The sequence below is a fragment of the Arvicola amphibius genome, chromosome 8 (genome assembly GCF_903992535.2).
Source record: "Arvicola amphibius chromosome 8, mArvAmp1.2, whole genome shotgun sequence".
In the NCBI taxonomy this organism is placed as follows: Eukaryota; Metazoa; Chordata; class Mammalia; order Rodentia; family Cricetidae; genus Arvicola; species Arvicola amphibius.
Window position 1 is genome coordinate 83,960,221 of NC_052054.1, and position 13,683 is coordinate 83,973,903.

The 13,683-nt window shown below is 52.3% G+C and overlaps 2 protein-coding genes across 6 annotated transcripts in view; one reads left to right on the top strand and one right to left on the bottom strand.

The window, feature by feature from the left end:
• The window catches only part of Ankrd27 (ankyrin repeat domain 27), a 52,208-nt gene extending 40,479 nt beyond the window's left edge, over window positions 1-11,729 (bottom strand). For 2 of the 5 annotated variants that reach the window (XM_038339042.2, XM_038339046.1), the window contains exons 1-3: window positions 11,613-11,729; window positions 7,308-7,390; window positions 6,274-6,405 (exon numbers count right to left, since the gene is read on the bottom strand). In XM_038339042.2, coding sequence (XP_038194970.1) covers window positions 6,274-6,375 — 102 coding nt within the window. In that variant the 5' untranslated portion in view covers window positions 6,376-6,405; window positions 7,308-7,390; window positions 11,613-11,729. The other 3 variants (XM_038339043.2, XM_038339044.2, XM_038339045.2) reach the window with 3 other exon arrangements.
• Window positions 11,730-12,727: 998 nt separating this feature from the next.
• Window positions 12,728-13,441, top strand: LOC119820255 (regulator of G protein signaling 9 binding protein). Its single transcript, XM_038338377.1, has one exon. It carries the CDS (start codon window positions 12,728-12,730, stop codon window positions 13,439-13,441), a length of 714 nt encoding a protein of 237 aa, XP_038194305.1.
• The last annotated feature ends 242 nt before the right edge of the window (window positions 13,442-13,683 follow it).

Below are 13,683 nucleotides of genomic sequence, written 5' to 3' on the forward strand. Positions count from 1 at the left end.
GTTGGTACTGTCTCACCTGGGGGTAAATCTTGATTATATCTCTCTCCTACAAAGTCAGAAAACAGCAGCCAATCGACAAGAGTCCCAGGAGATGGACCTGCCCAAGCCACTCCCAGGAAGCCCCAGGGGCATTATTAGCCCAGATAATAGGCACAGAGTTGGCTATTAGAGCAGTGTGGGTGTCACAGGGCCCTGCGTCTGAAAGATGAGGGAGTGTGGGGGAAAGGAATTTCCACAGTGCAACCAGGTGGCAGGAAGAAGACTCCTCCCCTCCCGGAAAGGGACATTCCGGAAAGAGGCCAGCTTGAACAGTGGCTGGGCTGCGTAGGGGTGCGGTTGGGCTGCCGCAGCCCTGCTACCACAGACCAGCAGAGCAGGGCATCTTAGCGTGTTGGCTGTTGGGAGAAGGGTCAAAGGTGGCTGATGCTGAAACTACAGCATCATTTATTTATTATTCTGTCGGTTTAATGTTGTGCATCTGGGTGTTTTACCTATGTGTATGTCTGTGTGCTGCACACATACACTGCCCACAGAGGCCAGAATAGGGCATTGGATCTCCTAGAACTGGAATTATAGACAGCCGTGAGCCACCATGTAAGTGCTGGGAATGAAACCTGGGTCCTCTGTGAATCAGCCAGTGCTCTCAACCAGTGAGCCCCGACACAATTTCTAGTGATGAGCTGATAACTTAATTCTCATGGTTATGGTTTGACTCTGAAATGTCTCCCACAGTTCATGTCTTAAATACTAGGAGTCTGTGAAGCCTTTAGGAGGTGGAGCCTGGTGACCAGAAGTCTGTCACCAAGGGTGGACCTTTGAAGGTTATAACTGTTTCCACCTGGTTCTGGTCCAGCACCCTGCTTCCTGTTCCTCCATGATGTGGAGATGTGTCTGCCAAGCACCCCAGCCATCCTGAATACTACCATGCCTTCCCCAGCATGAGGGAACGTAACCCTCTGACGCTGTTTGGTGTCTGGTCACAGTAACGAAAAAGGTTAATGCTGCACCCGTAAAGGGTTCTGATCTCTGATGCTGGGCTGGTTAATTCTCGGGCCTGTTGGCAAAGCTCCCAGGACAGAAATTAAGCACAATACTGCCGATGCCACGTTGCTCTCTCAGAAGTGACAGGAAGGATGAGGAACTTTATAGGAGCAACTTTAATATTCTACTGTTTGAGAAGCATGTGGAGCACACTGTACAGCAGAGAGTTGTGTCCCTTGCCCATCCTATGGACAACAGGGGACCAGAGCGAGCCATCCAGCTCCAGCCCCACCCTGGGTATGCTGGCAGAGTACTTCATTCCACGGCTGACTTCGTCAGATGAGGCAGCTTCCCTGCAGAGGCCAGGGAAGGCCAGAAACTTCTAGCTACCCAGTGTGGACCTCACGTGGATCCCATAGTTCTCAGGAGGGGCTGGAGCCGAGTACTGTTTCAAATGATGGGACTGACTATGGCGGTGCACATCTGGGGTCTACCACATCTGGGGTCTACCACATCTGGGATCTAAGTATTGAATTTCGGTCCTCACATGCTCTCAGCCACCAAACTTTCGCTCTGGCCCCTTCTTTATTTATCCACTGGGTTTTTAGCTTTATTTTGTTTGGTTTGGTTTTGCGAGACAGGGTTTCTCTGTAGCTTTGGTGCCTGTTCTGGAACTCACTCTGGACCAGGTTGGCCTCGAACTCACAGAGATCCTCCTGTCTCTGCTTCCCGAGTGCTGGGATTAAGGGTGTGTGCCACCACTGCCCAGCACACCTACTGGGGTTTTATGAGACAGAGTCTCACTACTTAGTGTATGCTGGCCTCAAACTCACCATGTAGCGTTAGCCAATCTGCGTGTTTGCATTATGGACCTGTTCCATCATGCTCTGCCGCTAATGATTTTTTTCTCATTTTGACTTTTTTAAAAAAAAAAAACAAACCATATTTTTTTCATTATACATACCAACCCATTTCCACTCCCTCCCCCGTCCATTGCCTCCATTTATCCCCCTACTCCACGCCCCATCCACTCCACAGAGAGGGGAAGGTCCAAAGCTCTCCCTACTATATCTAGGCTGAGCAAGGGATCCATCCAAAGAGAACTGGTTTTCCAAAAAGTCAGTAGAAGCAGTAGGAATAAATCCTGGTGCCACTACCGTGGCCCCTCAGTCTGCCCCATCCATGCAACTGTCAACCACATTCAGAAGGACTAATTTAGACCTAGGTGGTTTCCTTTCCTGTCCAGCTGGAGGTGGTGAGCTCCCATTAGCTTAGACAGACTGTTTTAGTGGGTGAACCCATCATGGTCTTGACCTCTTTGCTCATCTTCTCACTCCTCCCACTTTTTTTTTTTAAAGACTTATTTATTTATACAGTATCCTGCCTGTAGGCCAGAAGAGGGCGCCAGATCTCATTTATAGGTGGATGTGAGTCACCATGTGGTTACTGGGAACTGAACTCAGGACCTCTGGAAGAGCAGGCAGTGCTCTTAACCACTGAGTCATCTCTCCAGCCCCACTCCTCCCACTCTTCAGCTGGACTTTGGGAGCTCAGCCCAGAGCTCTGCTGCGGGTCTCTGCTTCTGGATGACGGTTCTATGGTGACATTTAAGATATTCATCAGTCTAACTACAGGGCAAGGCCAGTTCAGGCACCTTCTCCTCTATTGCTTAGGGTCTAACGATTTTTAATAATGAATTCTATAGCACTCAAAATCCAAATTTTTTTAAAAAAAACTTTCTGGTTAATGCACATGAAGGAAAATACTAATCAGAAAACCCAGAGTGGCCGGGCAGTGATGGCACACGCCTTTAATCCCAGCACTTGGGAGGCAGAGGCGGATCTCTGAGTTCGAGGCCAGCCTGGTCTACAAGAGCTAGTTCCAGGACAGGCTCTAGAAACTACAGGGAAACCCTGTCTCGAAAAACAAAACAAAACAAAACAAAAAACCCAGAGTGAACTTCAATGACAGAGGGCTCCTGCGGGCACACATAAGGCTCACACTCATTCTGTGTTTCCAGAAAAGCTGCCAGCAACCAGAGGCTGACCTGAGCTAAGCAAACTTCTCCTTCAGTTCAAATCCTCCCACGCGTGACCAGAGCTGTCACCACAGAAGAGAAGTGGAGGCACAGTGCAGGGCGAGGTGAAAAGGAAACAGGTCACAACGAGCCAGCAGGGACTTCCCAAGCAGAGTCAAAGACAGCACCAATGTGCCCAACACACTCAACTTAAAACGACGCTTTGAAAAAGCAGCTGGGCTGGGCGGTGGTGACGCACGCCTTCCATCACAGCACGCGGAGGCAGGCGGATCTCTACAGCGTGAGTTCCAGGACAGGCTCCAAAGCCACAGAGAAACCCTATCTCAAAAAACCAAACCAAACCAAATAAATAAATAAATAAATAAATAAATAAAATGAAGCTGTGAGTCTCAGAAGGTAGACAGCTCAGTCAGTGAGGTGCAGGGCTTGAACTTAACCCTAGAGCTCATATGTAAAACCAACAGGACAGGTCTGGTGGAGCATACATAACACTCCCAGCACCGAGGAAGCAGAGAGCCCTGGGGCTACTAGGCCAGCTAGCCTAGCTGCATAGGTCTCTCAGAATCCTGAGAGACCCTGTACCAAAAATAAAAAGGGCATATAGTGTCTGAGGAATGGCACCTGCAGCTGTCCTGTGACCTCCATATGCATATACATACGTGTCCTCATACACAAATTCTCGTACACACAAGATACTGGGATAAGGGCATAGTTCAGTGGTGGAGCACCTGCCTAGAATCCCCCAGTGAGGGGCTGGGGTGTGGCTCAGTGGTAGAGCCCCTGCCTAGAATCCCCCAGTGAGGGGCTGGGGTGTGGCTCAGTGGTAGAGCCCCTGCCTAGAATCCCCCAGTGAGGAGATGGGGTGTGGCCCAGAGGCATAACACTTGCTTAGCATGTACAAAATCCTGATTTCCCTCCTTGGTACTGAAAAACAAAAAAGAAACAAAAGAGAAGCCCACTGTCCTGGTTGTTTTATCCAACTTTCCAACTTGATACAATCTAGAGTTATCTGAAAAGAGGAACCTCAACTGAGAAGATGCCTCCATCATACTGGCCAGTAGGGCATTTTCTTGATTAATGATTGATGTCAGAGGGCAGTGCCACCCCTACGTGGGTGGTCCTGGACTGTATAAGAAAGCAGCTAAGTTGCTGGGTGGTGATGTCACCACACACCTTTAATCCCTTGGGAGGCAGAGGCAGGAGGATCTCTGTGAGTTTGATGCCAGCCTGGTCTACAGAGCAAGTTCCAGGACAGCAGGACCATATAGAGAAACCCTATCTCAAAAAGTCAGGAAAGAAAGAAAGAAAAGGGAGGGAGGAAGAGAAGGAAGGAGGGAGGGGGGAGAGAGAAAGCAAACAGTTAAGTCATGGAGAAGCCAGTAAGCAGGGCTCCTCCATGGTCTCTGCTTCAGTACCCGCCTCCAGATTCCTGCCTTGAATTCCTACCCCGACTTCCCTTCACGACAGACAGTGACGCAAACCAAGAGTGCAAATACGAAATGTGCCCTGAGGCAGGCTCCTGTGTTAGAGGCTCAGTGGCCCTTTTGAGGAGGTTCTACAGGCTTAGGAGGTGGGGCTTGACACTGACAGGCATGCCTCTGGGGGTTGAGCTGGTCCCTGGTCCCTCCCCTGCTGTTTCCTTCTCCACCAGTGAGGTGAAGAACCTTCTGCATCACACACTCCCACCACCAGTGTTGCGCCTCACCGGCCCGGCCTGGAGCCAACAGTCCAGATACAGACAGCTACCTCTGAAATCGCTAGTCAAACAACATCGCTCCTCCTCCATCAGCTGGTTTCTGTTAGTCATTTGGACACAGTATCCAGAAAATTAACTAACCCTCCAACCCACCCCCAAGCCAAGTGCAACATCAGGACATGGGCTACCCTCCAGGCAGCAGTGCCCCCCACCCCATACCACCATGTCTCCTGCATGCTTCTCCCATCCCAGTCGCCTGGCCACCCTGTAGATTTCTGTGGTTGTGGCCTTTGTCGCAGAAATGCTTTCCCTTTGGGAAACGTCTTTCTAAGCTAAATCCTCGTTCTGTCTCCATTTCTGCAATCAAACATCATGGCCAAAAGTGATAGAGGAGAACAAAGCGTCCACTGGACTTCCACTTCCAGTTACCGTCCATCTCTGACGAGAGGGAGAGCCAGGACATCAAGCAGTCACCTGCATGGTCAAGGTGCAGAGACGCAAGCACACCCGTGTTGCCCGCTTGCTGCAGCGCACGCTCGGCGGCCTCCTGCACCCTTCTACCGCTCGGAGGGCTCAGGAAACAGCGTGGCTCGCAGCAGGCTGTGTCTTCCCGCACCGATTAACAACCAGACAGGGCCACAGGCCAACCTGATCTAGATTTCCTCAATTGAGACTTTCTTCTCAGGCGACCCGAGCTTGTGGCAAGATGAATGCTTCTTAATTAATAAGTTGGTGCCGGAAACTGAGCCTGGAGTCCTCTGCAGAGGCAGGAAGTGCCATCAGCCCATGAGCATCAAGCACTACAGGTTGACACGTAAAACTAATCATTCCACTGTGTGTGAATTCACAGGTCCGTATTCCCCACCTCCATAGGAGTGACCGCCCAGCTGAGCAGATGAGAACTGCCCAGCACGAGACGTGCTGACTAGTTTATGTTAACTTGACACAAGCTGAAGTTATCTGAAAGGGGGGGACCCTCCATTGAGAAAATGATACCATAACATCCTGCGGTAAGGATTTTTCTTAATTAGTGATTGATGGGGGAGGGCCTAACACATTTTGGATGATGCCATCCCTGGGCTGGTGGTTCTGGGTTCTCTTAAGAAAGCAGGCTGAACAAGCCATGGGGAGCAAGCCAGTCAGCAGCACCCCTCCATGGCCTCTGCATCAGCTCCTGCCTCTAGGTTCTTGCAGTGTTTGAATTCCTGTCCTGACTTCCTTCAATGATGAATAGCGATATAGAAGTATAAGCCAAATAAACCCTTTCCTCCCCAACTTGCTGTTTGGTCATGGTGTTTCAACACAGCAACAGAAACCCTAACTAAGACACCAGACTTCAGTTACAGGCAGCAGCAGTTGGTGGCCCCTCAGTGTTTGCCCCGTATACACCCAGCATGCTGTAACACCTGGGACACAGCATGGGGCTTTGCTAAACTCAGCAGCTTTGTAACCGACTTCCTCTAAAAGTCTCATCTGTCTGCCACATTTCTGGCATTGCTCACATGCTTGAGAGCCACTCTCAGGACAAGGGGGGTGGGGGAGGGGAGGAGAGACTTACAATGCCGTGGATCTGGGCCACCTTGCTGCACAAGTCAGGGCGCCACTTCTGAAGGGCCAGGTAGAAAGGGTTCTTCAGGAGATCTTCATCATATAGAGCCATATGGAATTCAGGAGGGTCCAAGTGAGCTTCCTGGGACAAGGAAGGAAAAAGCTGTGACTAGAGACAGGGCTTACTAGGTACCAGTCAGCCTGGAACTCACTTTGTAGACCAGGCTGACCTCAAACTCACAGAGATCCACCTGTTCTCGTCTCCCAAGTGTTGGGATAGTTGGTTGTGTTTTTTTGCTTTTTGTGGGTTTTTTTTTTTGTTGTTGTGTTTACCTGCCTACCCATGAGCACGCGCGCGCACACACACACACACACAGTTAGTTCTAAGGACTGAACACCAGGTCTTGTTCTTGCCAATGAGCAAATGCCCGAACACTTGGTTCTTGTTTTCTCTGAAGCTGCGTCTCCCTACGTACATAGCCCAACCTGATCTCAAGAGCAGGATCCTCCTGCCTCAGTCTCCTAGCTCTGGGATCAGAGTAGGTCTGCGGTGCTCTATCGCCAGCTTTCTCCACGCTTTGCCATCCTGAGCCAGCCCTGGGGCCTGACTTGATTAGCGACGATTTCTGAGCCTCAGCCTGCAGGGCTCTAAGTGCCGCCTAAACAAGAAGAGACCAAGGCAGGGGTTGTCCAAGAGATCTAGTGAATGCAGCAGGCGAACGGGAACAAGATGCAGTCACACCCTTAAGACAGGTGAGGTGGACAAAAACATCCCGAGACTAAGGTAAGGAAAGGAGGGCAGATGGAAGCCGTTACATTTTGACTTGATTACACAACGAAGGCCACCTGAGGCCAGGTCCCCTCCAGCTCCACAAACGCAGCCCCTGCGCCTTAGAAAAACCTGAAACTTTCTCACATTTCCATCTCCAGCCCATCTGGATTTTATTTCTGTCTATGCTATAAAATCGGCAGTTAATTTCATTTTTCCATATGGTAAGCCAATCGTCCCAGCATCGCTTTTGGCATAATCTCCGTCTTTCATACCAGTCGGGAAAGCTGTCTTCGCCACACTCCAAGTCCTCGTGTGTGTCTGTCCTGTTTCCATTCTCTACTCGTGTTTCAGTGGTCTAGGCCAGTTCAAAAAGAGGCAGGTTAAAAAAAGAAAAAAAAAAAAAAAGAATTAGAGACACAGGCCACACAGTTAGATTTTATCGTATTTGTTTTGAATTATTACATTTTCTTTTTTTTTCGTTTTTCACATGGGTGGCATGACACATGACACAGTGCGCCTGTGGAGGTCAGAGGGCAACTCTGGGCAGGTCCTGGGGATGGAATTCAGGTCCTCGGGCATGGTGGCAAGCTTGTTTACTGACTACACCACCTTGCCAGCTGGCTGTACTTATTCTGATTTTATTGCACCCACATGGCCTCAAAGCTCTGGGCTTCGTATGATCTTTGTAACTCAGCTCTCTAAGTACTCGGGACTACAGGTGTGCACCCCCATGCCTGATACGTGCATACTATAAATGTCTAGAAGCTGCCCTAAAAAGGAAACAGCCGAAACTGCTTTTAACATTTTGTATACTGTAACCTATCCAAAATACACTCTCAACATATAATTATTATTTTAAAATTAAAATTAATGCGGCCAGCGAGAAAGACGGCTCAGCGAATAAAGGCGTTTTGCTGCCAGCCCTGACGACCTACGTTCAATCCCTGGCACTCACGCGGAAATGGCTCCTGCGTGTTGTCTTCTGACTTCTTTTTTAAATTACTATTTTTATTATTTAGCTTATGTGCATGGGTGTTTTGCCTACATGTATATCTGTGAACCATGTGCATGCCTGGTATATGTGGGGGCCAGAAGACGGCGTCATATCTCCCTGGAACTGGAGTTAACAGATGGTTGTGGGTGCAGGAACTGAACCTGGATCCTCTGCAAGAGCAGCCAACGCTGTTAACCACTGAGGGACCTATCCAGCTCCTGTCCTCTAATTTCTGCACACACACACACTCACACACACACACACAAAACCAATGTTTAAAATAACATGTTTAGCGATAGAGAGAAAAACACCTGAAAGCATTTCATAAGCCACAAATGGACCAGACTAAACTCCATCTCCGCAGATGGAAAAGTTTACCTGACAGCAGACACACGGGCCCCACACAAAGTCTCTTTGCCCAGTGAGCGCTAACTTGACTATTGGCCCCACTGGGGCCTGATCCAAGGAGCTCCTTGAAAAGGAGACTTTTAAGAGGAGCCTAGAATAAAAACTGGGTGCAAATAATCCTTCCTTGAGCCCCCCTGGGAGAGTTCGGTAACGGTTCAGGTGCTTGCTTCATTGAATTCAATTATTGCCAGAGCCTGGCTAATCCTTTTATGAGCCCCCAACAGAAGCGGCAGAGAATGTGGTTTTGAGGGGACAGAGTCATGGGGGAACAGCATTTCTTTCTGGTTTCTGATAGTTGGTTCCCCAGGGGCGGAGTGTGGCAGCAGAAGATGCTTTGGATAAAAACCGCTTGAGAAACAGGATGTGCGTTATGGCGAGATCATGCTGGGGAAGGACATGGCCACACTGGCAGAGCACCAAAACCGTCACTCCCCGGCTAGGAGATAAGGCCAGGGAGGAACAGGACTAGCAGAGAATAGAGAGGATCGGGATGAGGACATGCCTCAAACGTACAGGAGCAAAGGTAAGGATTCAGGAGGCTAGGGGGTCTTTGTGAGCACAGAAAACCAGGATAAAAAAAAAAAAAGATTTTTTTTTTAAATTAAGTAATATAAGTCCCTAAAAGTCCTAAGAATCCAAGCACCGCGGGAGTCTTGACCATCCCTGCCAGCCTTCCAATGAGGAGATAATTTACAGAAAAGTCAGTAGCATTAGTCAGAAATGCCGAAGACCACTGACCTTTTGAGCTATCTGAGGCCAGCTACCCCATGAACAAGACAGCTGTACAGGGGCCCATATTAGTCTGAATGTTTCAGGGGGGAGTGTGCACACTTCGGTGTGGTTTTGTGGTCTTCAACTGTCCTGCCAACCCGGGTAAGTCTGGGTGGTCAGGACCCATGGAGTGACAGGACAGGATGCAGCCCTGCTCCCCAGAATCCAGCACAGGGAGTCTTGTGGCTCCCAGAGATGCGCTCCTGGCCAAGAATTACCATTGAGGCTATCTCTGTCCTCGGAGGACCCTAACCAGGCACACTTGCCAAGTGACGAGCGATGCTCTCCAGTGATATATGATTCAAAGTGGAAGGGGGGTGACTGGCCAAAAAAGGAAAACCTTCTGGTCATCTATTTTTGGAATCTGTGCTTTCTAGTCACATAGGTCCTTCTGATCTACAGACCCCAGCTGTATCTTCTTTATAATTCCTTGTTAATGTACTCAGCACTCCATCTGGCTCAGAGGAAGCAAGAGGACAGCTGTCTTGCCTTGGTGGGTGAAGGGTTAATCCCAGGCAGCAGCCATGCAGGTAAAAAGGGAAGGAGCCCAAAATAAACAAAATGTTCAAAGCTGATCAGACAGCAGTAACACTGGGATGACGGTGCTGGGGAGGAAAGGTTGGGGGGGGGGCGTTAAGTTTGGCAGGCTACAATCACTACCCAGATTCCCACCCTCCCACCCCATCTACTTGCCACGATTTCCAGCATGTGGGCAGGCACTCTGAAGGAGGTTTCTTAGCATCTCCCAAAGACACATTTCATCCAGATTCCTCTCTTAAGCCTGTCGTCTATAATTATTTGGAGAGGAAGAAGTTACTGGACACCAGCCTAATGTCACCAGCTAATAATCAGGGAGTGTCCTAACAGCACAAAATCATTGACCAGCACACAGACAAATCGATAAGAAAAAGCCTGCAGCAGCCTGGGGTGAGCGCAGCACAGTCGGGTTGGCACATGGCAGAGGGAGGCCCAGGCCCATGAGCTAGACCCTGGGCCCTATGTAGAAATGGGGCTGCTTCTCTCCTAGAAATGCTTGCCTGCAGGATGACTTCAGGTGAGAGCTCACCCAAGGTCTAACCTGGAAACACACAATCACCCGGCTTCAAGGCCATCCTCTACCTCAGCCTCCCAGACCTCACACACACCTGAACCAGACCCAAGTGACCGCTTCAACCTCCAGGTCAAGGCAGTATTCTTCTGTCTTCCCATCTATGCCGCCCCCACCCCCAGCCAGCTGAATTGTCTGTACTTGGTGTTTGGCTTTTGTCCACTTTTGCAGCCTCATCATTCCCCACCCCCCTACAGCTTCCCAAAGGGATGGGTTCACCCCCCTTCCACTGAAACCTATTCCTATATCAAGACCCCTGCATGATCCCTGTGTGCCTGTATCCATCCTCCCCAGAGAATGGCCAAGTCCCACAGCACACCCAAGTTCTGGATGCAGACTGTCAATTGAGTTGGCTAAAGGATCGACCCCTAAGTGACAGTAAGTACTGGGGCTCAAGGCTCTAGACCCCCCTTGGCTGCCACACCACCATGGCCTGCACTGGAGGACCCTCAAAATACTAATAAGCGCTACTGCGCTCCATGGTCAGTGGTAAGTCTACGGCGTTAAATAAAAACAGGAGCTTCTCTCCACAGAATGAAGCAATTCCCAGCCACTGAGTCTGTCCCGTCTCTCAGCCCTCGTACTCTAAGTCCCTCACTCCTCAATGATGATGTGTCACTTGCTACCACAGCCACCTGCCACCCACCGGGAGTGTACAAGTCCCCTGCAGCTGGAGGCGAGGCTGGAGGGGCACCGACAGGCGCGCGCGCATCTGGACAGTCCGTTTTCAACCAAGAAACTGAACAGACTGCCTAAGAGTTTTCCAAAAGTATTCTCTACCTCCTGGGCGGAGAGGTCGTCGCCACGTGTAAAGCAGGCAGGGACACCCTCTCCTCCTTTATCCCTCGCGGGGACCACAATCAGCCGGCCTAGACTGGGACCTGCATACACTGCTTCCTCTCCAAGTATTCAGGCTAGCCACCAGAAAACCTCCCAGGTCACACGACCTGTGAGCGACGGTCCCATCCACTGTCCCCATCCACTGCCCCATGTCCCAGATCCCGGGACCCGGGCCTGCCATGGAGCCCCGAGAACAGAGGACGCATTTTCCGCGCCGCCTCGCCTTCCCTCTGGACTCGGTGGGCACCGTGGGCAAGGTGCGCCCCGCTGCGGACAGCAGAGGAACCAGAGGGGCTGGGAGGCTCAGCCCGCAACGGGTCCGGGCCCCGGGGGCCCATCAGCCCTGCCTGGGGCTCCGGCTCAGCGCAGGGAGCCCCTCCCCCTCCCGGTCCCCACCCGACCTCCGCGCCCCCCAGATTAGAGAGGCGCTGGAGGACACCCTCCGAGGACACTTACTTAAGAGGCTACATAGTTTCACCTCTGAGCTACGACAGCACCTCCCAGGCTCTGGGCTGGGACCTCAGTGCCCACCACCCGGGTGCGGCAGCGCCACTCTTCAGCCCACCCCTTTACTCCGCCGTTGGGCGGAACCTCACCCCTGTCTGTCCAATAAGAGGTTAGTTTCACTGAGAGTGACATGTAAAGAGAGCAATCATTAAGTCCAGTTCAGTCGTGGGTGGGGCCCAGGCGACACCGTGCTTCCTACTCGGAATAGCCCCGCCCAGAGTCAGGGAGTGCGCGTGCCCAGAATGTGAGAGGGCGGGACCTAGGGAAGATCTGGCACTAGGGGTGGGGTCGTAGCTGGGTCCCTGAACTCCGGCTGGAGTTAACCATCCTGCCCGGCCGACCGCCCCGTGTTGCCGGTGACGCAAAACGGAGGTGCTTAGTCCTCTGAGCCACACTATTCTGTTGCCTACAGGGTCTAGGGTTCAGTATCCCTCGGTCCTGTCTCCTCAACTATCATGGGCTCCGCATAAGATACTTTCTACGGATCCTCAGTCGTCTTCGTCTGCAAAACAGGAAAAAGTTGAATTTGCAGGGCGCTAAGGTTCCAGTACTATAATGGAATACACGGGAGGGAGAGGAGGGAAAGCCACACTTGTCCTCCCCTGGCAGGGCCCCGCCTACCCGTGGTGGGGGGGGGGGGAGGAAGCTCTGGGCCCAGACCCGCGGCAAGAGGCGTGTCCTACGAAACTGGATCCTGCTGTCCTTGGCCGGAGCTAAGGCGCGCTCGGCTCAGCCTGGAGACGTGGGGTCGGCCAAGGATGGGGTCTGCACCCTGGGCTTCTCAGGTAGCTCCTGTGAAGGAGAAAGTCGTGCAGAGACACTGCGAGTGACCCGGAGCGCATCTGGGGAAAATGGAAGAGAGGATGGTAGGCAGCTAACCGGACTCCCTCTGCACGCGGGGACGTCGGAGGCGCACGTCGAGGATCCCCGGAGAGCTCCATTTAGAACGGTGGCAAGGCCATGAGGAGTATTCGGTCCACCCAGCCCAAGGCTGGCTTCGGGGCTGGAGGCGATCTGCGACGCTGAAGAGTGCCAGTGGAGCACCGCCGCCGGAGGCCAGAGCCATGGCCAGAGAGGAGTGCAAGGCGCTGCTGGACGCGCTTAATAAGACCACAGCGTGCTATCATCACTTGGTGCTGACTGTGGGGGGCTCCGCGGACACGCAGGACCTGCGCGAGGAGCTGCAGAAGACCCGCCAGAAGGCGCGCGAGCTGGCTGTGGCGACAGGCGCCCGGTTGACCGTCGCGCTGCGTGACCGAGGCTTGGCTACCGAGGAGCGCGCGGAGTTTGAGCGGCTCTGGGTGGCCTTTTCGGGCTGCCTGGACCTGCTCGAGGCCGACATGCAGCGCTCACTGACTCTGGGAGCAGCCTTCCCGCTGCACGCGCCGCGCCGGCCACTCGTACGCACTGGAGTAGCTGGCGGCTCCTCTGCAGTGGCCGCGCGCGCCCTGAGCGCACGCAGCCTGCGACACGAGGCCGAGGGAGACTTCGACGTCGCCGACCTGCCTGAGTTGGAGCGCGAAGTCCTCCAAGTGGGCAAGATGATCGACGACATGGAAATGAAAGTCAATGTACCCCGCTGGACTGTGCAGGCGCGGCAGGCAGCGGGCGCCGAACTCCTGTCCGGTGCCAGTGCTGGTGCGTCCTCGGCTGGTGGCATTTCGGTACAGGAACGCGCGGGACCCTGCGACCCCAGCAAGGCCCTGGCCGCCACTGTTTTCAGTGCCGTGCTGCTGGTGGCTGTGGCACTCGCCTTATGTGTAGCAAAGCTGAGCTGACTGACACCCAACGGCTGCCCGCTGCCCCTTCTCCTTCCAGAGTATGGGCGTGAAGCCTGACCTGTTAAAGAGAGGTAGTGAACCCCGGTGTGTGCGTATGAACACGATCCTTTCAAGGCACCTTCTGCCGGGGCAAGACATGTTTTGTTTTGTTTTTTAACTTACTGGCCCAAAAGGAGTTAACTGCACGGGGCTGTCAGGGCATTACCTCTAATGTCCGCAGGAGCTTTATCTCCTATTAA

Bases quoted from the DNA above. Each gene is read 5' to 3' on its own strand.
- LOC119820255 (XM_038338377.1), top strand. From the start codon at position 12,728: ATGGCCAGAGAGGAGTGCAAGGCGCTGCTGGACGCGCTTAATAAGACC.